The sequence below is a fragment of the Boleophthalmus pectinirostris genome, unplaced genomic scaffold (assembly GCF_026225935.1).
Source record: "Boleophthalmus pectinirostris isolate CB_2022bp ecotype Guang Dong unplaced genomic scaffold, ASM2622593v1 HiC_scaffold_19, whole genome shotgun sequence".
In the NCBI taxonomy this organism is placed as follows: domain Eukaryota; kingdom Metazoa; phylum Chordata; class Actinopteri; order Gobiiformes; family Gobiidae; genus Boleophthalmus; species Boleophthalmus pectinirostris.
The window spans coordinates 400,307-427,806 of record NW_026571140.1 but is presented as its reverse complement, the minus strand read 5'-3'; the positions used below and the strand labels follow the sequence as shown (position 1 = coordinate 427,806).

The following is a 27,500-nucleotide window of genomic DNA, read 5'->3' as shown; positions in this document are numbered from 1 at the left end:
CTTCAGTCAAGTCTAATGTGTGGTATATGCACAGTTTACGGAGATGGGAGAATGGGCTGGGGATCCTATAGACTACACTGAACGCGGCCAGGGTTTTCTTTGTGGTCCTCACAATGTAAGTGACTTTGAGTGGGAATAGAGCTTTTATTCGACGTCCTGACTTCACCTTCAGATCTTATTCTATCACTGTCACAGACACTGATATTATAAGGATGAGGCATGCCCAGTGTTAGAATGAACACAGCACTGACCACTTACTCTTGCTTTTACTAAATTTTACAAAGAAGAGTGGATCTGGAGCTGTATCCTGAGGGTGTGATTGACAGGTGGATTAACCAATCAGAGAGACAGATGGATCATTTGTGTCAAAAAAAAATAAAAAATGGCTGCTTACATAAAGGACGGAGAAACAATAGAATTAAGAACTGAAGCACCAAGCTGTTATTTTTCTCAGGTAAAAGAAGTTATAGCCACAAAAATGTGGCTGTTTTCTGCAGGTGTTCCAATCAGTGGGAGCAGGTAGAGGGTGCTCTTGGAAAAAGGATTAAAACTAAAACACAAAGGACTCCAAAACTCCAAAGAAGTAGATGTAGAAGAAGTGAAACCTCTGGCAAGAGGTGGAGACAGGCTTCAGAAATTAAATCAAAGAGAAGCTTTCTGGACTCATAAACTGAGAGCATGTGAACATCTGGGTTTGAATGAGGATGTTGATCTGTCTTTTTTTTTTTTTTTTTTTTATAAAATGTTACATTTACGACCACTGTAGGCTGATAGGCTCTATGTATATGTTATTATTAATATCATGGTTATTATTGATAATGATAATTATCAATAATAACATTAATAGAATAACAAATTATATATATATATAATATATATATATATATATATATATATATATATATATATATATATATATATATATATATATATATATATATATATATATATATATATATATGGTGGTTTGCAAGTAAAAAATAAAGATGGAAATAACAGAGATTTGTGTAGAATCCACCTGAGGTACCAGAAGATATTTTTGGTGATGAATTTTACAAAGATTTTTTTTTTTTTGGACACCTGTCATTCATGCCCACTGGAAATTGTGGTGACAAGCTACAGTTCCAGACAACACTTCTTCATAAAGTACAAGTGTTTGGTGTTGGCTGGCCAGGTAAGTTTAGTCCCTATTGCTGGGTTTCAGATGACATGACAGCATTCTATAGATCAACATTATTTAATAAGGATGGGGGAGCAGATAAAATTAATATTGTTAAAATCCAGATCTTTGTTGTAATACAGTGAGTTCTAGGGTCTAGTCACTAATAGACAACATTGTGGATTGGGTTGGGTTGTGGATTACCTTTTGGAGCCAACTACTCACTGTATTAAAACACAAATCTGCACTGAACAATATTCAGTTGATCGGCCCCCATCTGTATTAAACAATATTGGTCAATAGAATGTTGTGATGTCATTTGAAATGCAGCAGTTCCAATGACATCTCCAAGGGCATTAACTAAATAACTCTGTTAGTCCAGTTTCTTCTCTTGTAACAAGTAATACAAGTCATTTAAAGGTCATAAGGCTAAATATGCAGTGTTTTCACAGCTGGTGAAGAAGGCATTGTTGTCTCACCATGTAATGGTTATGGCCAGCATGGTGAACAAATGCATTGTGCTGGTCCACACAAACAGTATTTGATAGAAGTGCTGAGCGAGCCCCATTAAACCACAGTGCCGCCTATCAGCGGACAGGCCCAACATCATGACACGTACCTTTGGAGTGGAATGCTCCTTTTTCAATGACTTCTGCATGACACGGAACTCATACTCAGCCCGATTGTGGTCCTATAAACAGAAATGCAGTTAAACAGTAGTGAAAGCAATGCTATAGACCATGGACTATGGACCATAGACCATGGACCATGGACCATGGACCATGGACCATAATCCATGAACCATGGACCATGGACCATAGGCCATGGACCATGGACCATGGACCATGGACCATAGATCAAGGACCATGGACCATAGATCAAGGACCATGGACCATGGACCATGGACCATGGACCATGGGCCATGGACCATAGGCCATGGACCATGGACCATAGGCCATGGACCATGGACCATGGACCATAGAGTACAGCAGAGTCCTGTGCTTGGCGGCAGCAGATAGAGCCTGGTGAGGTTAAACAGGAGCTCCGGGTTAGAGAGACTGTGGTCCACCATTGAAGGAGCACACCAAACACCACATGAGGACCAGGACTGTTCTCAGTGTACACTAGTGCTATGTGTGTAACCCGGAGATGACAAAAAACCTCCCGAGAGACACTGCAGGTGAAGGAGTCTTTTTTTTTTAAATAATGTATTTAAAAGCCCAACTGGTGTAGACATTTTACAGTTCTAAAAATAAAACATTGTAAGTGCAAAATTAAAATGCTGTTTTTGTTTCATGTTGGTCATTCGGTGTGTCCTTTTATAGTGACCATGGTAAAGTGACACGAGGCAAACCCAAGCTGTGCTCCTGTTAGCTGCTGTCACACCGAATGACAGAGAAGACGTTAGCCCATCAGACGCACGTGTCCTTGAGCTCTGCCTCACTGTGACAGGAGGGAGAGAGAGAGAGAGAGAGAGAGAGAGAGAGAGAGAGAGAGAGAGAGAGAGAGATGGAGGGTGGGAGAGTCAGGGCTGTGTGATCATGTGATCATATCTGAAGCATGCCGACAAAAAGCATCACATGTGGGGTTAGCTTCAGTGACACCAGATCTGAAGGGCACGAAGCACAGGTCATGCTTATAATTGTCCCAGTCCGAACTCAAGTCATTGTAACTCCAACTCCAACTGAGTCATGTCCGAGTCAACTCCAGGTCAATTCCAGGTCAAGTCCGAGTAAACTGCAGGTCAAGTCTGAGTCAACTCCAGGTCAATTCCAGGTCAAGTCCGAGTAAACTGCAGGTCAAGTCTGAGTCAATTCCAGGTCATCTCCAGGTTAATTCTGAGTCAACTCCAGGTCAAGTCTGAGTAAACTCCAGCTCAAGTCTGAGTCAGTTCCAGGTCAACTTTGAGTCATGTCTGAGTCAACTCCAGGTCAACTCCATCTTAATTCCAATTCAACTCCAGGTGAAGTCTGCGTCAACTCGAGGTCAAGTCTGAGTTGACTTGAGATGTTTTGAACCAACTCAGATGGTTCAAAAATATCACTACTCTAAAGTGCATTTGTTGTAAAGTGTATTGAAGAGCACATGTTGCAGGTCCACTGTGAGTGAAGAAATAAGCACACCACGATGCAGGGACAGAGCGTCTGGTACAGGCTAAAACAGACAAGCAGGTTAGTGTGAGCAGTGCTTTAAAAGAAGTGATGTGTCCGGAGACTAAGGCCCTGATCTACTAAAGTCTGCAGCAGTGAGTTTTACTTTTTACAAGGATGGCAGACTTACACCGACCTAAACATGACTGCAACTTGGAGCAGATTGATTGGTTGATTGAAGAGTTCACTATGTAACTTTTCTGAAAATCTCCTGACTCTCTTGAAGTGATCACAGGCTCCTGATAATGTGTTGTTTAAATCCATTTTGTATTTTTTTATCTTAAAACATTTTTCTTTTTTTTGTGTTTGCTAATTTGTACATTGTATCACCATGGTAACTAACATTCTGCCAATAGAGATACATGTAGAACACCCCCAACATGATGTCATTGCAAAGTATCTATCAACTTACTGTCACTCATCTTGTAAAGGGGCAAAAATAGTTTTATCTGCTCACCACACTTCATATGATTTCTGCAGTTTTGTCCGTGCAGTGTTTTAGTAAATCAGGCCCTTTGTCGGTTAAACAGGTTGTAAGTTACATGATGTACAAAGTGGTACAGAGGCATTGAGATAAACAGCAGGTTTTTAAAGGTAACTGTTCCCAAACCTTGTGTTCCTCCTGAAAAACAGGACAGAGAGACAAAAGCAGAGCAGTCAGTGAACGCACCAGGCCCTGTGAGCTCTGGTGATACTGCGGTCCGGACAGAGGCATGTTGGCGGCTGTCAGGACTGTGTGGGAACATTTCACTGAGGCTGAGTCACCACTGCACAAGACTGAGCTCTTACATTCACTTCCAGATATTGTTCTGACCATACCACAGACACAAGCTTTCCCCTAAACGCATGAAAACCACATCTACTGTCTGCTCTGGAGTGACAGCTGCACAACATCAAGATGCTGCAGACGATTTTTACTGTTTTTAAAATGTGAGGAGCAGAACAAAACAGTTTGCAGTGGTCCAAAGTGATTCCTCACTTACCTTATGCATCCTAATTGTCCACCTCAATGAGTTTACAGGCGCTTTTCACAACCCACAGAGTTTTGTCATAACAGTAAAGCTAACATCTAGCAAGCTAATGCACACTTCCTGATTATCAAATTATAAAACACTTCTAATTAGACGTAGTCATCACTGGAGCAGACTTATTTTGACTTCAGGAGCTGCTTATGCAGGATATCTGTTTTGGGGAAAGACACATTTTGTTCAAATACATGGAACAAAAACAGGTCCAGGGCTTTTAAGAAAAATAACTGTGATTGTTGGGGGACTTCATAACATACTCTTTGGCCAATAGCTTCAAATTGATGTAGAGGGCAATAGTAGAGGCCGCAATGCCCCTGAGTCCTTGTTATCTTGACCTACATTATCAGAGCTATAATACTCCCTGCGGAAGCATGGTCATACAGGACGGCACTAGACTGGACGGGTCAGCACTATCAGTGTCTTCACTGTTTGGTGAAAACATATCCAAACTGAAAATCCATGATGGCTGTACTTTTTACTTTATACTAACAAGAATCACGTGTTTGGAATTGGATAATCCAGTTTTAGTTTCACGTGCACAGTAATTACAGGGCGATTAACCATAAACCAGATCTGCATCCACATGAAAGAAATACATTTGTGAACATATATTTAAATTTTTCTTTAATAAGTGATTGATTTGGGACTTTGCTACACACACCCAGATATTTTATATGACTTTTATAAACAATCATTTTCTTCACACACTGTTTCATCGTCCAGTGATGAGCAGTGGTTCCACTATTTTGAATCCAGATCACCAGGAAGCATTCAGTCATTGTTAATGTTATACCTGCATTCAGAATGAACCCTAACAACTAAATTAATATAGACATGGCTTAAATAACCCACTAAACAAAAGATGTTTGACATCCTGATGCTACCACTACCAAGGCACTGCACTGGTGTCATCATGTATCAACATCAACAGGACATGTGGACAAGACAGAGCTGAAGTGAATGAGCAGACAGCAGAGGTTTGTGCGTACGAGGTGAGCACTGAGCACAGCCTCACTGCTGCTCTCTCTGTCTGTACACAAGTGCCTTACACTGCACCTACCTGTGTCCAAAACTACTACAACTACTACTACTACTGCACTGAGAAAACAAACAAAGAAATGTGGAAAAATAAAACTTCACTTTGGAGGGCATTTCAAAACATCTGTTCTCTGCTTAAAATCTGTCCTGATGCAGAAAGAGTCTATCAAGAGAGTCTATAAAAATAACTGGGTATGTGTATCTAGGGCCAAAAAAAACCACACCTCATTTCACAGAGCACATTTTCTGCACATCTTTGAGCTTTGCGAGAAGAAGGAAATATGAACATCACCAACAACAACACGAGCGCATGTGTGCTGCTGTCTGTGGTGCTGATGTGGCTCTTCAGCACAGCTCCGCTCTCAGTCTGCAGCTGTTCAGGGTAATTGACTCCTGTGTGAACATGTTTGAATGTTGCATGCGTTTGTGTTGGTTCTCACCTCCTCCTCCTCGCCAAAGCCCGTCAGGTCCCAGATGTAGTTGAGTCTCATTTGACGCCTTTTCCAGTGCTCCATAAAGAGGACCGCTGCAGGAGAACCACAAGAGTCCATCACTAATGTGGATCGAAAGGGCCCATATTATGCTCCTCTTCTTTCAAACTGAAAACACTCCTTGTGATGTCATACAATACAACACAACACAGGAAGCGCTCCACTGTGTTTTTAAACCTTCACTAGAATTATTTGGATTATTTTCAGCCCTTGGAATGGAATGAACAAAAAAAGAAGTAAAAGAAGCTAACTTTTGATGCATTTTGACTGCACAGACTGATAACAAAGTGTTACTCAAACATTTGTGAATGAACCAAACACAACTCCGGGTCTGTTTTTGAGGAGGTAACAACATGGCTTAAAGTTTTGTGTAATATAGGACTTCAATAATGGTCACACTGCCCACTGTTGTTGTGTTATTGTAAACCATAACTCTGGTGTGGAATAGGTTTGTCAGAGTCATTCCAGGATAATCACTGAATGGTAATGATGGTAAAATGCTGTGGTGTAAACATGCTTAGTTTAAACTTCCACAAACGTGCAGAAATTCTAATTCTTTGCTGTTAATTTAGCTCTTGCTCCTGTTCTGTGCTCTTGAATGTTTTTGATGATTTCAAATTTGAATTATATAACAAATTCTGTGTGCAGTAAGATTTACATGTTTTAATTGATTGAACATGACCAACCTGCAGTGTTGGGGAGTAATGGATTACATGTACGCTATGTAATCAGAGTACAAATGATGAGTAACTGTATTCAGTTACAGAATACAAGAGTGGTAATTGGATTACAGTTACTTTGTTGAAATAAATTGATTACATGGCAGAATTTTCCTGTTTTCACATTTTGGGCTAAACCAGGACTAAACCAGGACTAAACCAGGACTAAACCAGGACTAAATCAGGACTAAATCAGGACTAAACTAGAAAAGCACTCAGAGAGCGCAGACCTCCGCCAAGGACTACCCCCATTTTTTATATAAATTGCGATAGAATCAGTCTTCTGGATCAGATCCGGATCAGCCTTAGGAATATGAAAGAGGATCCCATTGTCCATCCCTGAGTCAAATTTCATGGGGTTTGGTCAATAATTAACCGAGATATTGAGAAACAAAATTGTTGGCCCCATTTACCACAATGTTAACTAAAATTTCAAAGTGATCCAGAATCCAGGATTTCTTCCAGATCAACCCCAAAATGAAATCAGTTCTTCCTTTTCACATTTCCAACAAATCCTGAAAATTTCATCAAAATCGGTCTGTAACTTTTTGAGTTATGTTGCTAACAGACAAACAAACAAACAAACAAACAAACAAACAAACAGACAAACGCCGGCAAAAACATAACCTCCTTGGCGGAGGTAGCCAGGACTGAACCAGGAAAAAACCAGGACTAAACCAGGACTAAACCAGGACTAAAACAGGACTAAAACAGGACTAAAACCAGGTCTAAACCAGAACTAAACCAGGACTGAACCAGGACTAAAACCAGGACTAAACCAGGACTAAATCAGGACTAAACCAGGTCTAAAACCAGGACTAAAACCAGGACTAAACCAGGACTAAATCAGGACTAAACCAGGTCTAAAACCAGGACTAAAACCAGGACTAAACCAGGACTAAATCAGGACTAAACCAGATCTAAAACCAGGACTAAACCAGGACTAAATCAGGACTAAACCAGGTCTAAAACCAGGACTAAACCAGGACTAAATCAGGACTAAACCAGGTCTAAAACCAGGACTAAAACCAGGACTAAACCAGGACTAAACCAGGTCTAAAACCAGGACTAAACCAGGACTAAACCAGGACTAAATCAGGACTAAACCAGGTCTAAAACCAGGACTAAACCAGGACTAAATCAGGACTAAACCAGGTCTAAAATCAGGTCTAAAACCAGGACTAAACCAGGACTAAACCAGGACTAAATCAGGACTAAACCAGGTCTAAAACCAGGACTAAACCAGGACTAAACAATATGACATGTAACAGTAGGTGGACATAATTTAAAACAGCAGTGATCTCATATAAAAATCATTTCTCTATTAATAATATTTTTAATACAGTTAAGTGAAGATTGGACTTTTTATTGTCTTTAAGCAGACTTATCTTATGTTAAGATATCCTGGTCTTTGCTTCTCTACAGTAAACAAAAGTCTGTTCATGGAGACTTGGTCTCAACAGTCAATTTGAAGAGAACAAACAAGAATTTGCAGGATGTGGTTGGTACATGTAGTTTAAAAAATTATGACAATATCAAGTAATCCAATGTATTCAGGTTACATTACTCACTTTAAGTAATTTAATGGATTACGTTACAAACTACATTTTAGGGTATGTAATCTGTAATCTGTAATCTGTAGGGGAATACATTTTAAAAGTAACCTTCCCAACACTGCCCACCTACGCCACCAGATACAATAGTCAGGGGGGAATTAATGAAAATCGTGCACTTCTGGAAAAGCAGAAGAAAAGAAAAAGCAAACTATGGGTAAAACTGTGAGTCTAGGGCCCTGATTAATATATAATGTGATTTATATATAATGTGACTTATAATGTGAGATATAGACAGTTTATTTTAGTTAAATATGACTATGATAATAGATTTAACATAAAACATGACTAAAAATAAGAAGAGTATATCAGAATTGGATTGCTTGTATCAAACTAAGTAGAAAAATTGCATTATACAACAATTAAAGACTAAAGGAAGCGGAGATATAATCTTTTCTCTTTTAGTCGGGGGCCATTTTGGATTTTATGTACACCAGTCACTAGGGGGCGCACCCCAACTCGTATCTATGGAGAAAGCAGAATGAGTCTCACATGAGTCACACTTGAGTTGCCAGTCTCACTGCTGAAATCCAGTATAAAAAAGTGGACTAAGCAAGTGTGCTGTCACCCACAGCATCCAGCTCTACTCAAATGAAGCTCACGATGTTACAGGAGGGAATTTGTAGCCAGGCTCTATTCTGAATAGGAATTTTTTAACTGACAAAATAGTGAGAAAAACACAGGATCATGCTGGATGTGTTAATAGGGGCATTTTAAAAATAATGAGGTTCACAGCAACAATTACAGAGAGAGGGGCAACAAGATTCCAATGTAAGTCAATGGGAGCCAGGTTCAGAAGGAGCCAGAAGTGCCCATATGCAAACTTTCTATTTGAAACGTAGTGACTAGCGTGTTAGTTTTGTCCATTTCGATGTATACAGTAGATGGTTTAAACCTAAAATGCCTCTCTCTGATCTGAATAGCGAGTGCCTAAACCCCAGCACCTTCAGCCTATCATGAGTCTGTAAAGGAATTTAAAATATTGTGTGATTATTTTATCTTTTAGAAACACATTTGGTCTTGTAAGTAAAACTCATTTGGTTGGATTGTTAAAGTTAAAGACCTTCAATGTAAACACTACTGTTCCCTTTTGCCTGCTATCTTGTCTGGAAGTAATCTTGTGAGGAAGTGACCAAATGCAGGTGAATATGGATGCAAATCAGATCAAGTAGTTTGCTTTCAGACCTCTTTGTCTCCTTTGAATATACCACACCTTGACATCCTGCTCAGGAAGGCCAACAGGAACACGTCTGACCACACCGTAGGAGTCGTCACCTTCTCACTTTTTCAACCTATATAAACTTGGTGCTTGTATCATTCGGGGTCTGACGTCTGGGGGACACGCTGCTGGTTGTTCTGTTGGACCTATTTCGTGCAAGAAATAAACTCTGCGTCTTTGCTTCAACATTCACCAGTGTCTACAAAAGGAGTCTTTTTCCACAACAAGTCAGTGCTAGTGCAGCCTCTGCAGCTCAGGGAGGGAATTCTAGAGGTTCTGAACTATCACATGAGGCCTGTCCATATGCTGAGAATGAAACAGACGTGTAGGCCTGTATCCTCTATCTGCAGGTGAAGGCTCAGGAGACACAGTTCAGTAGTGACTGTAATATATATTTTATTTTAAACTGTAAGAGTGCAGACTGCATGCAGACCTACTTCAAGAAATTGTAATTATTTTAGTAATAGTCACCAGTTTAGTAATGGTGTTTTGCTTAGCTTCATGTGAACTAAATGATCAATATAGGGATTTTCTCTTCCTAATCTACGAAGTTCAGACAATACTCAGTAACTGGATGAATCCAGAGACACTGCCTTACTCCAAGTTCAGACCAACCAATGGACTGATTGAGAAACAGGATTGGATTTGTGTGTGCCGCTGTGGCCATGAGGGGCACTCACACACTGAGCGCTGAAATGGAGAGAGATTCACTTAAGTCTTGGTCATTTCTGTGTAAATGAGGAACGCAGTCCCCAAAGCCAAAGTCAATCCTGGAGGCAGATGTGAGCCACAGTTAGAGCATTGATCCTGTTTAAACCTGCACACTCCAGGGCTCTCAGATCTCTACTGCCCCCCCTCAGGACCCAACAGCACAGCATTCATTTAAGGAGAGGAGCTTTTGATTTGTGGAGGAGCAATATGCAGGACCACATCACATCTTTTGAACATCTCTTTAAAAAGGGGGTATTTTACTTTTATGTGACATTAACTGCTAACACATAACACATGTTACCTTTTACTGTTTTGAAAATGCTGTATTTGTCGATTTCAGTTTCATTTTTGACTCCTCTCTCTCTTTCCTCTCCTCAGTCTTTTTCATTCTATTCCTAGTGTTTTACAGGAAAAGAAGTAACAGCTTGCAGAACTATTTGCACCATATTTTAGAGTTGGATTTTTTCAGAGACGCAAAGCTCCATTCACAATATACGGCGTTTCCACTGGGACTACACTACACTACACCAGAGACATGCCGATATACGAGTTGGTCGATATTTGACCGATAGTTGCACTTGATAGAGCACTGATTATAGGCCTTAAATCTCCATCACAGGCTGATGTTCTGTTGTGGCCAATTCACATTCAGGCTTCATGTATCAGCTCCACCAAACGCTCTCTTGACCCTGTAATAAGCAGCCACACTTCTGTGAGCATGGCATGTTCATTATGGAGCCCACATGCTAAGCACAGGGAGCACATTAGCAGGTGAGGCACTGACTCTGAGTTTTAAAACATATTTTCTAGGGAGAGCACATCTAACCCTCAGAGCACACATGAGGAGATGGTCAAAAGTGTTATGTAGGTGCAGGAAGCTGAAATTAATTGTCAAAAAGCTGACAGTAAACAGCAGGCATTTCCCCGATCTGACTTAGGGCTGGGCGATATGGATCAAAAAATATATCTTGATATATTTTTCTATATCTTGATATACGATATATATCTCAATATGTGTACAGGAAAAAATAACCCCCTAAAACTGAAAACTGCAAAAACAAATCTGCCAAATTCCACAAGGTCCTTTTTTTTTTTAAATTAAAGTGTAAGAGGTCGGCAGTTCATATATATGACAAAAAACCCTAATTACATAAATAATAATTTAACTGTAAAATAAAAGAAATAATACATATTTCCTTCTTTTCATTCATAAATAAAACAACTCAACTCAAGCTCATCTTTGCATTAACTCTGTTATTCATACCATAACCAGAACCATGAGCTCCTTCAGCACAGGAAGATTGGGAGTTTCCTTATTTTAACAGATCCATGTTCCTCACCAGTGTGAGAAGCTCTAAGGTTTCCAACAATCCACTGCAGATTAAACCCAACGTTTCCAAACACTGTTGTACAAGTGACACTGCTGCAGATTATTAATTAAAATCTTCTGCATGAATAAAATTTACATTACTAAACTTTAGAAGATATATAGCATAACCACTCCAGAGCCACATCAGCCTGTTTGAGATTATAATGTGTTGTTGTTGTTGGTTTTTTTTTGCACCTTTGCGTAGACTTGTTTACGTTTTACAGAAACAAAACTTAAAAAGCACATGGCTCATTTGCATAAACAGCTCACTCCAGGTGCCGCTCATGCGGTTCAAATTCTTTTGGACTAAAGGACACGAATATGAGATGTGCTGCTGGTGGCCTTGACTGTAAATGGTGGAAAAGTTTCATAGCTCTAGAAGCTTTTCACTGGCAGCATGGCGATAGTGAGGAGTGAATGAGACACGAGAGAGCAAAATCAGGGAGGCAGGGGCACGCATGGGCGACGACAGAGAAGACAAACAAGCGAAGTGGCATTATATATATAAATACGATATGTAAGAATCCATATCGAGTTTAAAAAATATCTCGATATATTTAAAATATCGAGATATTGCCCACCCCTAATCTGACTATAAAGAAAAGACTACACCAACACACAGTTCTGGTTGGACATTAGAGCATGGAAACCTGACCGGTCCAGTCCAATCAGAGAGCACTTCTAGTTTAGATACAAGTTAAAACTGTGTTATTATTATTTGTGAAATGTGGTGCAAAACTTTAGATATGATTTTTAAAGCATAAAAGATTGAAGATAAAGTCCACAGGAAGTAGAATAACTATCGCGAATCAGCAGCTTCACCTCAGTCTGTGCACAGACACACGACAACTACTTTCACCTTTTTACTTTTAAATAACTCCTCACACTGGTTTAATAGTGCAGTTTTGTGGACTGGAGGTGATTATTTCTGGACAATTTCTATGGATAATGTGGATGAGATGCTGCACTTTAAATTTACCACTTTACGAGAAGTGAGGAATAAAGTCTTCTCATTATTTTTGCTTTATCCTTTTGCATCTATGTGTCCATTAGAAGAAGACAAACAATATCCTACGAGTGTCATTATGCCGATGAAAATTGTGTGATTTTAATTGTGTCGGGTTCGGACAAAATTTCTTAATGCCTGTCGGGCTCGAGTCGGATTGAATCTCTGCTCTGTTAGACGCACGACCAAAGCTTGTAATGATTAGTGTTTTTAATAATCGAGATACTGAGGATTATTATGAAACAAGTTCACTCCTGACTTTCTTGTTTGACTTTCCTGTGTGAAAGATGATACTACCCAGTCCTAATACAAATAAACAGCACCACCGACTTTGTTTTCTTAAGCGATTGCTGTCAGAAAATGTGTTCCTTGTAAATTGTCTCTGCATGTTGGATAAAATGGTCAGTGTTGATGACATAGGGGGCGTTATAATTCACTGCTACTTCCTGTATTTTTGTTCAGTGTTTTTCCCACAAACTGCCACTTGCCTGAAAATTATGATGACTATTTAGCACAGGTATTATCCACCAAACCAAGTCAGAAAGAGAAAAAAACAAAAAAAACAAAAACATTAAAATCTGTCCCTCAACAATAGCATGTTGTTTTGGTAAACCTGAGCTGGTAGTTTACATTGATGAGTGCTCTGCTTTCTGTGCTCTCTGAAGACTCGTACCAGACCATCTCCACATGCCCTCCTCTGCTCTGAAAGCCAGTGCCACCTCCAGATGGCACCTCCGCTTGGCACCAGTTCACAGCAGAGTCGGACACCCTCTCATTCTGTTTGTTCTTGCTGCACTGCTAGAACTCAGAGACACCTGTTAGACTTCACTGTCCACTGACTGAGAGGGTCCATGAGGGGGAGGGGTACAGTGTGGCCATTGATGAAGAGGGAGATGTTCTGAGCAGGGGGAGGAGAGAACAGTTCTGCTTTATTAATGTTAAGGTTGAAGAAGTTGTGGTCCATGTCCATTGTTGGGAAGGTTAATTTTAAAATGTATTCCCCTACAGATTACAGATTACATACCCTAAAATGTAGTTTGTAACATGATCTATTAAGTTACTTAAGGTGAGTAACATAATCTGAATACTTTGGATTACTTGATATTGTCATGCTTTTTAAAACTACTTGAATATAGCGACCACATCCTGAAAATTCTTGTTTGTTCTCTTCAAATTCTCTGTTGAGTCCAAGTCTCCATGATCAGACTTTTGTTTGCTGTACTGTAAAGTAGCAAAGACTAAGATATCTTAACATAAGATGTTTTGTCTGATAAAAGACAATAAAAAACAAGTCTTTCCTTAAACATATAAAAAAAAAATTATTGATAGAGAAATGTTCTTTTATATGAGATCAATGCTGCTTTAAATTATGTTCACCTTAATGTTAAGTGTCATATTGTTTAGTCCTGGTTTAGCCTAAAATGTGTAAAAAGGAGAATACCGCCGTGTAATCCATTTATTTCAACGGAGTAACTGTAATCCAATTACCACTCACTGAAACAGTAACTGTAACTGAATACAGTTACTCATAATTTGTACTCTGATTACGTAATGCTGGTACGTGTAATCTGTTACTCCCCAACATTGTCCATGTCAGACATGAAGTTTGTGATAGTGGGAAGGGTCACTGGGGTGAGGGATTTTGTGTGTGTACACACAAAATCCCTCAGATGTGATTTAGTTTATCATTTTTGTGTCTGTCCTTTGTCCTAAATACTATATACTGTATATACCATATAAAAATACCACATTTTGTGCATTGACACATACATGGTGGGGAAAAAAAAAAAAATGTACAGGCCCATTAAGCAGTTGCACGTGAGCTGCATCTTGCCTATGTGCGACTCACCCCACAGAGCCATGAAGATGGAGAAGAAGACGGTGGCGGGGTTGTCAAACAGGTGGCTGGCGCGGGCAGTGCCACAGGCGTCAGTCAGTTTCCAGTAGCTGCAGGCCTGGTCACACAGCGGGCACATGGTGATGTTGTGGCGGGGGTCACAGATTTCCATACTGCAGCAGCACACAGAACACAGAGGCAGGTTAGAGAGGACACATCCCTCACTGTTATCCTCAAAGTGCCTGTAGTATGAGTGTTTCTACAGCTGCAGCTGGAAGACATGATGATCCTGTTTACATGTTTACAGCACTCAGTTGAAGCGTGAAGGTCAGTCTGCTGCTCCGAGGTTTCATCATTACCCAGACTAAAGAAGTGGATCAAACTATGTGTCATCCGTGCTTATGCAGAACTATTGCGCTTGTGTCAGCTATAGTTATAATCTATGACACCTATGAATGATTATATTATAATCTGGACATTTTAAATCATCTCAGTATTGATGTAAAACAAGTTAATAAAAGAAATATGTTTGCTGACGCAGCGTAAACATCATCATAACAAAGTGTTGTCTGCTGCTGACCCCTCCTATGGACAGCAGCACATCACACTAACCAGCACAGGATTTCTTTTCATTTGTACAAAGCTGACTGTGAGATGCTGCAGAATCAACGTGCATCGTAGATCAAGAAAATAAACTTGGGAGCGTGACATTAGTACAGAGCGGTGGGCGTGTACGTGTGGAGCTGAAAAATGCAGTAGATCAATGAATGATTTCTCAAACATGTATGAATTCCTCCAAATACTACTTTGGTTAGGAAATGGTGAGAAATAACTATAACATGGTTAAAAGCTCTGAAAAGTCGATTTTTTTTTTTGGTAAAAAAAAAGTCTGCTTGAATGTAACGTTGTCAAAGGTATCAAAAATCAGACAATAATCACATCAACACTAAAACTATTGTGAACTAGACAATTATTTGAACAAGTGTTGATACGAAAAAGTCACATTCACAGGACAGACATGAGTTGTATCAGAACAAGTAGAACACACATAGACTAGTATACACACATGGACACTATGAACCTACTACACCACTGAGGATTACACACAGAACACACATGGGAATAGAAAAGAAAAAACTACGATTTAATGTTGGAAATCATATTATGTAAATAGTATTTTTTTATTATCATGGTGGTATCAATATGATTCCTTAATATCAAAATTGAGTTTACCATTGTAATATTGTAAGAACACTAGTTTAAACTGTTCTGTTATACCAAATGAACGGAACAATATACACATGTGAGATACTTAGATTAGAGGTGATGGATGACAGCAGATGGGAGCAGGTTTGTTTTGCAGCAACAGAAACGAGCCATGAAATGTCGTCTTTTGTCAGTCTTTTGTCAAACATTCTGTAGCACAGCTGTGCCTTAGTTGGCAGAACATTAACTATCAGTCTTAAGGTTAACGTTTAAGATTCTCCCAGATTTGTGGTTGTAAGAAAGAAATTAATCAGAAAAAGGCCAAAATATTACATTAGGTGTAGCTAATTATTTCTATCATCTTTTAGGTCATGCCATTGACTTTAAAATATTGTTGACTGATTGAGTTTTGCAAATATTAATTGTCATAAAAACAATCCAGACTGAACCATTCCTAGTTTAACAGTCCCAAATACTTTGGGTCCGATCCTTCTCTCAATCTCAGCACTAAAACAAGTGTTGGGAATGGAGTTCTAAAGAGTCAGTGTGTCGTGCCTGAACATCAGGTGGAGAGGAGCAGACTGAGGGCAGGTGTGGCGCGTTTAATGAATTGTCAGAATCGTAAAAATAAATATCAAAAATCAAGTCCGCTGAAAAACAACGTGCAAAAAATTGCTGTTACCTTTAAAACTACCATTTGATGACATCACAAGGTGGAACAGAGCATTTGAGCTTTGGAAATGTACAGACTAATAATGCAGGATTACACAACAGTGTGTGTTTGAAACAAAACACAAGTATGCTTGTATTAAACACACACACACACGACAGATGTAGTTTTGGGTGTGCTTGTGCAGAAGTGTCTTGTTGTGTACCTGGGTTTGTTGTCGTCCACAGAGGCACAGCCATACAGAAACACGATGACTCCCACTAGAGCAGCAGGGATCAGCATCTGTGTGTAGACCCCCAGCCAGGCAAAGTACAGCCCCACCTTCTCCCCAAAGTACTTCCTACAGGCAAAATATCACAACACTCACTTTATAGTTATGAAAGTAATCTACAAAAGTAAACTCTACAATGGTAAAGCTTCAAATTTTCTGAGAACTGATGGAGAACTGATAAAGCACAAAGAAGCCCCTAGTTGTGTATTACTGTGTGTATGTGAGTGTGTATTTATAATAATAATATAATCTTAATCAGATGAAACATGAAGCTTTTGTTAAAAAAAATTAGACAACCAGGTCCATGTACCACTTCTGCATTACTTGTTCTACTCTTTTCCTGATACCTTTGAGGCTGTACGTGTGTCACAGTGGTATAGTGTGGTATGAGGGGGGCTCTAAAGCTCACATCTGGTTACCTGAGCAGTCAGAACCACGTGTTTTTACAAAATGTTACAAAGAAATCTGGATCTGGAGCAGTGTCCAGTCTCTCTGATTTCAGAGGGTGTGATTGACAGGCAGATTAACCAATCAGAGAGACACATGCTCTGTGCAGGTCAAAAACAAAACAGCCAGCTCTAAACTTTTCTGGATTCAAACAGAATGTAAAAGGGAGCGGCTGCTCAGGTAACACACGGGGCAGAGATAACTTTCACAAACTTATACTGTAATGAATTCTAAAGAAAAGTACTGGGGTCTGACCTGATAAGTCCGACGGGCTGGTACTTGTAGAAAACACTGTAGCTGGCCCACTCCTCGTACAGCAGCTGTGGACACAGTAGACACGTTTAACACTGTGTTTAGAAACCAAAAAAACATATTTGACATATTTCCATTAAATACAACTACGTGATGATGCTGGGTGATGATGCTGTACACAAATATGTGTTTGTTGAAAACAGACTGTAAGATTAAATGTTTACATCATTTTTTATGGGTCTGAATACAGCTCAGTATGTCACCGACATGTTGTACTACTACACCCACGCAGGAGAGTGTGCCTACAGAGACCTCCATTTCATTCACATGTGGCCTCAACAATAACCACGTCATCCATATTTATGAGTATTACATGTAAAAATACTCAAGGTACCCAGTAGAGGTTATGCAGATGACATCACAACCTTTGGTGCTTTATTAGTGAGTGGAAACATCATATGAGAGTCAGGGCTGAGTAATGACAGTTTAACCAGTAAAACACACGCAATATGAGCTGCTACAGTGTGAAAATATATATAATAAATTTCTGCTAAATATTTAGTTTGTACCTGGCATCTAAAACAAGAAAATCAAGAAATAGTAAACCAGCTTGCAGACTGGATAAGAGCGCTGTTTCGTCATGTTTTGTGCAGTGTCCTCTTTCCCGATATATATGACAATCAATATATCGGGCACGTATCTGCACTTTTTGGAGCCTGGCACATTTTAGTTCAAAGGGGACATTGTACAAGGTGACTACACAGCTCTCTGATGCAGTTTGTAGTGAAACAGGGTGGTAGACAGGTTTGTGTAATGTAAAAATATGTCTTTTTGGGGGTGGGGGGGTGTTAAAATCTATACTACACATTGACCAAAAAATATTGGCTGACCTTATCAGTCGTTGGATTCTTAAAAAAAATAAAAAATAAAAATAAATAAAATAATGCTATTGGCCATGAAAAAACACTAAACATCTCTACTAACCAACAGGGGCCGTGCACCAGGTTTGGAGTGAACAACAGCTCCACGGACAAAAAGGAGGCAAGAAAAAGCTCAGGATCATGAGCCACAGCGTCACAATTTTTAGGAGCTTTTTTCAAATAAATCGATGTAGCCAGTGTTGGGGAGTAACAGATTACATGTACCGGAGTTACATAATCAGAGTACAAATTATGAGTAAGTGTATTCAGTTACAGTTACTGTTTCAGTGAGTGGTAATTGGATTACTGTTACTTTGTTGAAATAAATGGATTACACAGAGGTATTTTCCTGTTTTCACATTTTGGCCTAAACCAGGTCTAAACCAGGTATAAACCAGGACTGAACCAGGTCTAAACCAGGACTAAACCAGGACTGAACCAGGTCTAAACCAGGACTAAACCAGGTATAAACCAGGACTTAACCAGGTCTAAACCAGGAATAAACCAGGTCTAAACCAGTTCTAAACCAGGACTAAACAAGAGCTAAAACCAGGTCTAAACCAGGACTAAACCAGGACTAAACCAGGACTAAAACCAGGACTAAACCAGGACTAAACCAGGACTAAAACCAGGTCTAAACAAGGGCTAAAACCAGGACTAAACCAGGACTAAAAGGACAGTAAACAAAAGTCTGTTCATGGAGACTTGGTCTCAACAGACAATTTGAAGAGAACAAAGAAGAATTTTCAGGATGTGGTTGGTACATTCATGTAGTTTTAAAAAGCATGACAATATCAAGTAATCCATAGTAATCAGATTACGTTACTCACTTTAAGTAATTTAACAGATTATGTTGCAAACTACATTTTGAGGTCTGTATTCTGTAATCTGTAGGGGAATACATTTTAAAAGTCCTTCCCAACACTGGATGTAGTGCATAACCTCTCTTGATACTTTGCAGTGACAGCATGCTGGGGATATTCTACATGTATCGCTATGGCAGAATATTCAACAATTACAGTATATGGTGACACAATGCACACCTTAGCAAATACAAAAAGGTTTACTATCTGAAAACTCAAGAAAAAATAAGACTTGGATTTAAATAGCACATTTTTAGGAGCCTGTGATCAGTCCGAGCGTTCGTGGTCCTTAAGGAGTTTGATTTTCAACAAAAAGTTGAGAGTGACTAAATGAAAAACTGACTGTGATTTGACGTGTGAGAAACTAAGCAAGAGCACAAATGGTGTAATGCACTATTGTGTGTAAAATAAAACTCAGATTAACGTCTAAACAAAGCCTCAGACAGAGCAGTGCCTACAGTTAGCATCACAGCCTCAGGGAATGTTGATGAGATCAGCAGCAAAGCATCAATAGTGAAATGATTAGATCTAATGCTGGTGCGTCAAAGTCTGTGGTTTCTGCTTCTGTGTGAACATCACCTGGAGATTTATTGAACTAACCTTTAAGTGAGACAACATAATACTTGAGCTAATTCTGTGCAAATCAATAGAAAAAGGATCAATGTAGGTTACATTTGGCTGCAGCTGAAGGGCACTTGATGAGGTGATCACAGAGATATATGTTATGGCAAAAACGGAGAGAAGGGATTCCATACAAAGCCCACGAAACTGCAATCGATTCCAGTTTTAATTAAAAGTGTGTAACCTTTGCGTACGGCTGTAACTGAATTATTAAGTCGTCAATTACATGTGAAGAGTGTTGAGTAAAATATGATACAGGACACAACACAGACCCACCCATCACACAGAGAACACCAGCAGCAAATACAACAAATGACTCCGTTTAATCACACGACGACGGGGCACAGGGAGAGGGGGAGACAGGGGTGGCAGAGAGCGAAGAGAGGGGAGAGAGGGAGAGAGAAAGGGGGGAGAGAGGCAGAGAAAGATAGAGAGAAAGGGGGGGAGAGGGGGAGAGAGGTAGAGAGAGAGAGAGGGGAGAGAGAGGGGAGAGAAGGGAAGAGAGAAAAGGGGGGAGAGGTAGGAGAGAAAGGGGGAGAGAGGGGAGAAAGGTAGAGAGAGGGGGGGAGAGATAGAGAGAGAGGGGGAGAGAGGTAGAGAGAGAGGGGAAGAGAGAGTAGAGAGACATAGAGAGAGAGAGAGGGGGAGAGACATAGAGAGAGATGGAGAGAGGGGGGGAGAGAGGTAGAGAGAGAGGGGGAGAGACATAGAGAGAGACGGGGAGAGACGTCGAGAGAGAGAGGGGGAGAGACATAGAGAGAGACGGGGGAGAGACGTCGAGAGAGAGAGGGGGAGAGACATAGAGAGAGACGGGGGAGAGACGTAGAGAGAGAGAGGGGGAGAGACATAGAGAGACGTAGAGAGAGAGAGGGGGAGAGACATAGAGAGACGTAGAGAGAGAGAGGGGGAGAGACATAGAGAGAGAGAGATGGAGAGAGAGAGAGGGGAGAGAGAGGTCGAGAGAGGTAGGGAGAGAGGTAGAGAGAGGGGGGAGAGAGAGATGGAGAGAGAGTTTATTCTGTACAAATGGCAAATGGCTCCTACCAGGCACTGACTCTGACTGCTCATGTCATGTATTTTGGTGACTTATACACACAGGGGTGTTTTATTGATTATGAATTATTGATTATGTATAATTTATAATTTATTACTTATAATTTATAATGTATTATTTATTCAGGTTGCTGAACATTGGGAGTTCCAGAGCTTCATTTGGCAGCAACATCACTGAAATGAAAGTTGTGAAAATAATGACACAAACACTGCTAATACTGTCAACTTGATACTAACATTTCAAACTACAAGATTGAAAACTGTGTGTAAACTGAGCCCCTTAAAAACCAAGGGTCCTCACAAAACTGAGAGAGGTCCTGACTTTACACATACAACACACATACAGCAGCGGGACAGAGAGGACAGAGGGACAGAGGGGACAGAGGGACAGAGAGGACAGAGGGACAGAGAGGACAGAGGGACAAAGAGGACAGAGGGACAGAGGGGACAGAGAGGACAGAGGGACAGAGAGGACAGAGGGACAGAGGACAGAGGACAGAGAGGACAGAGGGACAGAGAGGACAGAGGGACAGAGAGGACAGAGGGACAGAGAGGACAGAGAGGACAGAGGGGACAGAGAGGACAGAGGGACAGAGAGGACAGAGGGACAGAGGGACAGAGAGGACAGAGGGACAGAGGGACAGAGAGGACAGAGGGACAGAGAGGACAGAGGGACAGAGGGGACAGAGAGGACAGAGGGACAGAGGGGACAGAGAGGACAGAGGGACAGAGAGGACAGAGGGACAGTGGGGCAGAATGACAGAGGGACAGAGGGGACAGAGGGACAAAGGGACAGAGGGGACAGACGGACAGAGAGGACAGAGGGACAGAGGGGCAGAGGGGTCAGAGGGACAGAGGGACAAAGAGGACAGAGGGACAGAGAGGACAGAGGGGACAGAGGGACAGGGACAGTTGCCGTAGTGACGTTGTAGTGTAGCAGCCTGGGGCACAGCGGGAGACAGACTGTGAGCAGATGAGTCCTGCCTCCCGTGGTACAGATGGGAGCTAATGTAAGACCTTTTAGTCCCTGATCTGTCCACAGCTCATAATTCTGCTTCATTCTAAAATGTAATCATTATGAGGAAATGGTTTATGCTGTTATGAAATTGTTCGTACATCGGAACAAGTCAGGTCATGTGCCCCTCCTGTTCTATAACAACTACATTAAATCAACTCCGCTTTTTACAAGAAGAAAACAGAAACTAAAATTCTGCATTCAAAAAGAAAACAAAAAGGAGAAAATCAGTCTCTAATCAATACTAAAACTAGTATTGAAAGTAGATACTCAGCTGAGCAGCTGTCAATACTAAAAAAGTCCCATTCAGAGAACAGAAATGAATCTTTCCTGAATCTTTCCTTTTCGAATGATCTTGAGCTGTTTCAGAACAAGTATATGAGCACATAGACTAGTACACACACATGGACCAACATGAACCTACTGCACCACTGAGGATCACACACATATACTGTATAAAACCTGTATAAAAGAAAGCACTGTCATTTAAAGGCCTCATATGACATATTTGCTGATCTTTCTTATAATGTTTCTTCATCAGAAACATACCTGGAGTTGTGTTTTCTTTTATTCACACAAACCCTAAAGGTTTACTCAAAACATGTGTGAACAACATTCTAACGTGGCCTCAGTCAGTTTTGCTTAATATATAACATTTAAAGTTGAAAATCACATTGTCTTTGTAAATGCTAAATAGGTATCAACATCGGTATTGGAATCGGAGTATCGAGTATATTCCTTAGTATCAAAAATGAGCTGTATATTTTAGTATCATCGTAAACTCTATTCTAAATCCATTGAACAGTTATTGTTGGACAGAGTCCAGCCCCTGCCGCTCTGACAGGGCTCTATGATGATGGATAGGCTGGTTCAGGAGCACCCACCTTCCTGTCATTGGGTTCTGCTGTCACCCCCTCGATGTCGCCCTGTAAGCACAATCACATGCACGGTTAGCCCCCATTTTACTTTAGATGCAATTCATTACTCACCACATGAATAATAAATGTAATGTAAAAGTGAATTATGCTCCACCATCTGTAAAGTCATTATAAGTACAGATTTGGATTTTTTCTTCATCATGTTGTGTGTTGTGGCCATAATGGCTCCAGGAAATAAGGAGCATTTATCAACAGCTGTCAGCTGTAGATCTACTCACCCCGCAGTGTGTAGGTGTGTGTACTCACGTCGTGCAGTGTGTAGGTGTGTGTACTCACACTGCAGTGTGTAGGTGTGTGTACTCACACACTATCACCCCCTGCACACTCACGTCATGCAGGGGGTAGGTGTGTGTAGTGTGTAGGTGTGTGTAGGTGTGTGTAGTGTGTAGGTGTGTGTAGGTGTGTGCAGTGTGTAGGTGTGTGTCGTATGTGGGTGTGTCTAGTGTGTAGTATGTAGGTGTGTGTAGTGTGTAGGTGTGTGTTGTGTGTAGGTGTGTGTAGTGTGTAGGTGTGTGTAGGTGTGTGTAGTGTGTAGGTGTGTGCAGTGTGTAGGTGTGTGTCGTATGTGGGTGTGTCTAGTGTGTAGTATGTAGGTGTGTGTAGTGTGTAGGTGTGTGTTGTGTGTAGGTGTGTGTAGTGTGTAGGTGTGTGTAGGTGTGTGTAGTGTGTAGGTGTGTGTGGATGTGTGTAATGTGTAGGTGTGTGTAAGTGCCTGTAGTGTGTAGGTGTGTGTAGTGTGTAGGTATGTGTAGGTGTGTGTAGTGTGTGTAGGTGTGTGTAGTGTGTAGGTGTGTGCAGTGTGTAGGTGTGTGTAGGTGTGTGCAGTGTGTAGGTGTGTGTAGGTGTGTGCAGTGTGTAGGTGTGTGTAAGTGTGTGCAGTGTGTAGGTGTGTGTAGGTGTGTGCAGTGTGTAGGAGTGTGTACTCACGTCGTGCAGGGGGTAGGTGTGTGTAGGAATGTGTAGTGTGTAGTGTGTAGGTGTGTGTTGTGTGTAGGAGTGTGTAAGTGTGTGTACCCACGTCGTGCAGGGGGTAGGTGTGTGTAGTGTGTAGATGTGTGTAGGTGTGTGTAGGTGTGTGTTGTACGTAGGAGTGTGTACTGTGTGTAGTGTGTAGGTGTGTGTAGTGTGTACGTGTGTGTAGTGTGTAGGTGTGGGTAGTGTGTAGTGTGTGTAGGTGTGTGTAGTGTGTAGGTGTGTCTAGTGTGTAGTGTGTAGGTGTGTGTAGTGTGTAGTGTGCAGGTGTGTGTAGTGTGTAGTGTGTGTAGGTGTGTGTAGTGTGTAGGTGTGTGTAGTGTGTAGGTATGTGCAGTGTGTAGGTGTGCGTAGTGTGTAGTGTGTAGGTGTGTGTAGTGTGTAGATGTGTGTAGTGTGTAATGTGTGTCGTGTGTGTAGGTGTGTGTAGTGTGTGTAGTGTGTAGGAGTGTGTAGTGTGTGTAGTGTGTAGGTGTGTAGTGTGTGTAGTTTGTGTAGGTGTGCGTAGTGTGTGTAGGTGTGTGTAGTGTGTGTAGGTGCGTGTAGGTGTGTGTAGGTGTGTGTAGTGTGTGTAGGTGCGTGTAGGTGTGTGTAGGTGTGTGTAGTGTGTAGTGTGTAGGTGTGTGTAGGTGTGTGTAGTGTGTTTAGTGTGTGTAGTGTGTAGGTGTGTGTAGGTGTGTGTAGTGTGTAGGTGTGTGTTGGTGTGTGTAGTGTGTTTAGTGTGTGTAGTGTGTAGGTGTGTGTAGGAGTGTGTACTCACGTCATGCAGGGGGTAGGTGTGTGTAGTGTGTAGGTGTGTAGGTGTGTGTAGGTGTGTGTAGTGTGTAGTGTGTGTGTTGGTGTGTGTAGTGTGTAGTGTGTTTAGTGTGTGTAGTGTGTAGTGAGTTTAGTGTGTGTAGGAGTGTGTACTCACGTCGTGCAGGGGGTAGGTGTGTGTAGTGTGTAGTGTGTAGGGGTGTGTAGGTGTGTGTAGTGTGTAGGTGTGTGTTGGTGTGTGTAGTGTGTAGTGTGTTTAGTGTGTGTAGTGTGTGTAGGTGTGTGTAGGAGTGTGTACTCACGTCGTGCAGGGGGTAGGTGTGTGTAGTGTGTTTAGTGTGTGTAGTGTGGGTAGGTGTGTGTAGGTGTGTGTAGTGTGTAGGTGTGTGTAGTGTGTTTAGTGTGTGTAGTGTGTGTAGGTGTGTGTAGGTGTGTGTAGTGTGTAGTGTGTGTAGATATGTGTAGGAGTGTGTACTCACGTCGTGCCGGGGGTAGGTGTGTGTTGTGTGTAGGTGTGTGTAGTGTGTAGGTGTGTGTAGTGTGTAGTGTGTGTAGTGTGTGTAGGTGTGTGTAGGTGTGTGTAGTGTGTAGTGTGTGTAGGTGTGTGTAGTAGTGTGTAGTGTGTAGGTGTGTGTAGTGTGTGTAGTGTGTGTAGGTGTATGTAGGTGTGTGTAGTGTGTAGTGTGTGTAGGTGTGTGTAGATGTGTGTACTGTGTAGTGTGTTTAGTGTGTGTAGTGTGTGTAGGTGTGTGTAGTGTGTAGTGTGTTTAGTGTGTGTAGTGTGTGTAGGTGTGTGTAGGTGTGTGTAGTGTGTAGTGTGTAGTGTGTGTAGGTGTGTGTAGGAGTGTGTACTCACGTCGTGCAGGGGGTAGGTGTGTGTTGTGTGTAGTGTGTGTGTGTGTAGTGTGTGTGTAGGTGTGTGTAGTGTGTAGTGTGTAGTGTGTTTAGTGTGTGTAGTGTGTGTAGGTGTGTGTAGGAGTGTGTACTCACATCGTGCAGGGGGTAGGTGTGTGTAGTGTGTGTAGTGTGTGTGTGTAGTGTGTAGGTGTGTGTGTAGTGTGTAGTGTGTGTAGTGTGTAGTGTGTGTGTGTAGGAGTGTGTACTCACGTCGTGCTGTAGGTGTGTGTAGTGTGTGTGTATGTGTGTGTGTGTGTAGTGTGTGTGTAGTGTGTAGTGTGTGTAGTGTGTGTAGTGTGTGTGTGTGTAGTGTGTAGTGTGTAGTAGTGTGTGTAGTGTGTGTAGTAGTGTGTAGTGTGTAGGTGTGTAGTGTGTGTAGTGTGTGTACTGTCGTGCAGTGGTGTGTGTAGTGTGTGTGTGTAGTGTGTGTAGTGTGTGTAGTGTGTGTAGTGTGTGTGTAGTGTGTAGTGTGTGTAGTGTGTGTGTAGGAGTGTGTACTCACGTCGTGCAGTGTGTAGGTGTGTGTAGTGTGTGTGTGTGTAGTGTGTGTGTGTGTAGTGTGTGTGTAGTGTGTGTGTAGTGTGTGTGTAGTGTGTGTGTAGTGTGTAGTGTGTGTAGTGTGTAGTGTGTGTAGTGTGTGTAGTGTGTGTGTGTAGTGTGTGTGTAGTGTGTAGTGTGTAGTGTGTGTAGGTGTGTGTAGGTGTGTGTGTGTGTAGTGTGTAGTGTGTAGTGTTGTGTGTAGTGTGTGTAGTGTGTAGTGTGTGTAGGTGTGTGTAGTGTGTGTGTAGTGTGTAGTGTGTGTAGTGTGTAGTGTGTGTGTGTGTGTGTGTGTAGTGTGTGAGTGTGTGTGTAGGTGTGTGTGTGTGTAGGTGTGTGTGTAGTGTAGTGTGTGTGTAGTGTGTGTAGTGTGTAGTGTGTGTAGTGTGTAGTGTGTAGTGTGTAGTGTGTGTAGGTGTGTGTAGTGTGTAGTGTGTAGTGTGTGTGTGTGTGTAGGAGTGTGTACTCACGTCGTGCAGGGGGTAGGCAGCAGTGTAGATGCCGTTGGCGAGTAGACTGGTGATTCCTGTAATGGGAGTGAGTAGAGTTAGAAGTGCAGTCAGTGTTGTGGTGAGGCCTTCAGGGCCTGTGCTCTGCTCACTTCTCATCATTTGTTATAATGTCGTTTCCTCATCACACACAGACCTGGAGTTATGTTTAACACAAACCTGCACATTTAGGCTGAGTTCTTCTATCAAACTGGAAACACTCTGTTCTGTCTTGTAATGTGATGAAGTAGAAATACAGGAAGTGCTCCACTGTGTTTTTAAAATGCATACACCTTCACTGGAATCATTTGGATAACTGCGAAAGCTTTCACATGTGTGAATGAAACAAAACACAGCTCCAGGTCTGAGGAGGTAACAATATTCCAACATGGCTAAAAACTCACAAGAGACAATTTTGCATAGTATAGAAGAGGTTAAAATGTTTGGCTGTGAGGTGGGACTAGCTTTTCCAAAGCCCTAAATTTAACCAAAGGAACTGGTCCTAACCCTAATCCTAAAGCCCATCTTAACCTGATAGTGAAATAATATAATGTACAAAAATAAACATTTGCTATAAAAATGTGGAAAAAGGACATTGAAATGTCATTTAGAAAATCCTGTTTTATGATTTTGAGAAAAGGGACTGTACAATTTTAAGTGGATAATATTTCAAACTCTCATTCTGAGCAATACTCTAGTGATGACTATTAATTCTCGCTGACAAAAAATTAAGGAAGTAAAAAGAGTAAAAGAGAACAGGATAAAGCAACAATGTGCTCAGTAATAAAACTTCATATATTATGTTTAGAAATAAAATTAATGAACGGTAAATGGTCACATTTTTCTATAGTATATATATATATACATATATATATATATATATATATACATATATATATATATATATATATATACTTTTCTACCTTCAAGGCTCAATGCACTTTACAGGAACCACTCCCCCATCCACACACACTCACACACCAGTGTACACTAACACTGGGGACAAGATGGGTTAAGTGTTTTGCCCTAGGACACAACAACAGAAATCATCTGCCTCAGCATTCAATGTGTTATTCCATGACATTGGTGCCTTTTCAACTTTGAAAATGGAATTAGATTTTTCTTTGCATATTTGAAAGAAACTGAATGAATGAAGTTGAATGGGACTGTCCTGTTCCAAATCTGAAGGTAGATTACTCATAGATACCCCCCCAAAAAACTTGAAATAGATCAAATATTGACAAATTAAGTCAT

General features: G+C 41.1%; 1 protein-coding gene across 3 annotated transcripts in view; it reads right to left on the bottom strand.

Annotated features, from left to right (window-relative positions):
• ano1a (anoctamin 1, calcium activated chloride channel a) overlaps nt 1–27,500 on the bottom strand; it is a 102,470-nt gene that overhangs the window by 20,750 nt on the left and 54,220 nt on the right. For 2 of the 3 annotated variants that reach the window (XM_055154785.1, XM_020940628.2), the window contains exons 8-15: nt 26,229–26,284; nt 22,543–22,584; nt 17,190–17,254; nt 16,422–16,556; nt 14,353–14,513; nt 5,816–5,901; nt 3,920–3,931; nt 1,779–1,850 (exon numbers count right to left, since the gene is read on the bottom strand). In XM_055154785.1, the coding sequence (XP_055010760.1) occupies nt 1,779–1,850; nt 3,920–3,931; nt 5,816–5,901; nt 14,353–14,513; nt 16,422–16,556; nt 17,190–17,254; nt 22,543–22,584; nt 26,229–26,284 (629 nt within the window). The remainder of the gene's footprint in view (nt 1–1,778; nt 1,851–3,919; nt 3,932–5,815; nt 5,902–14,352; nt 14,514–16,421; nt 16,557–17,189; nt 17,255–22,542; nt 22,585–26,228; nt 26,285–27,500) is intronic. The other variant, XM_055154784.1, reaches the window with a different exon arrangement.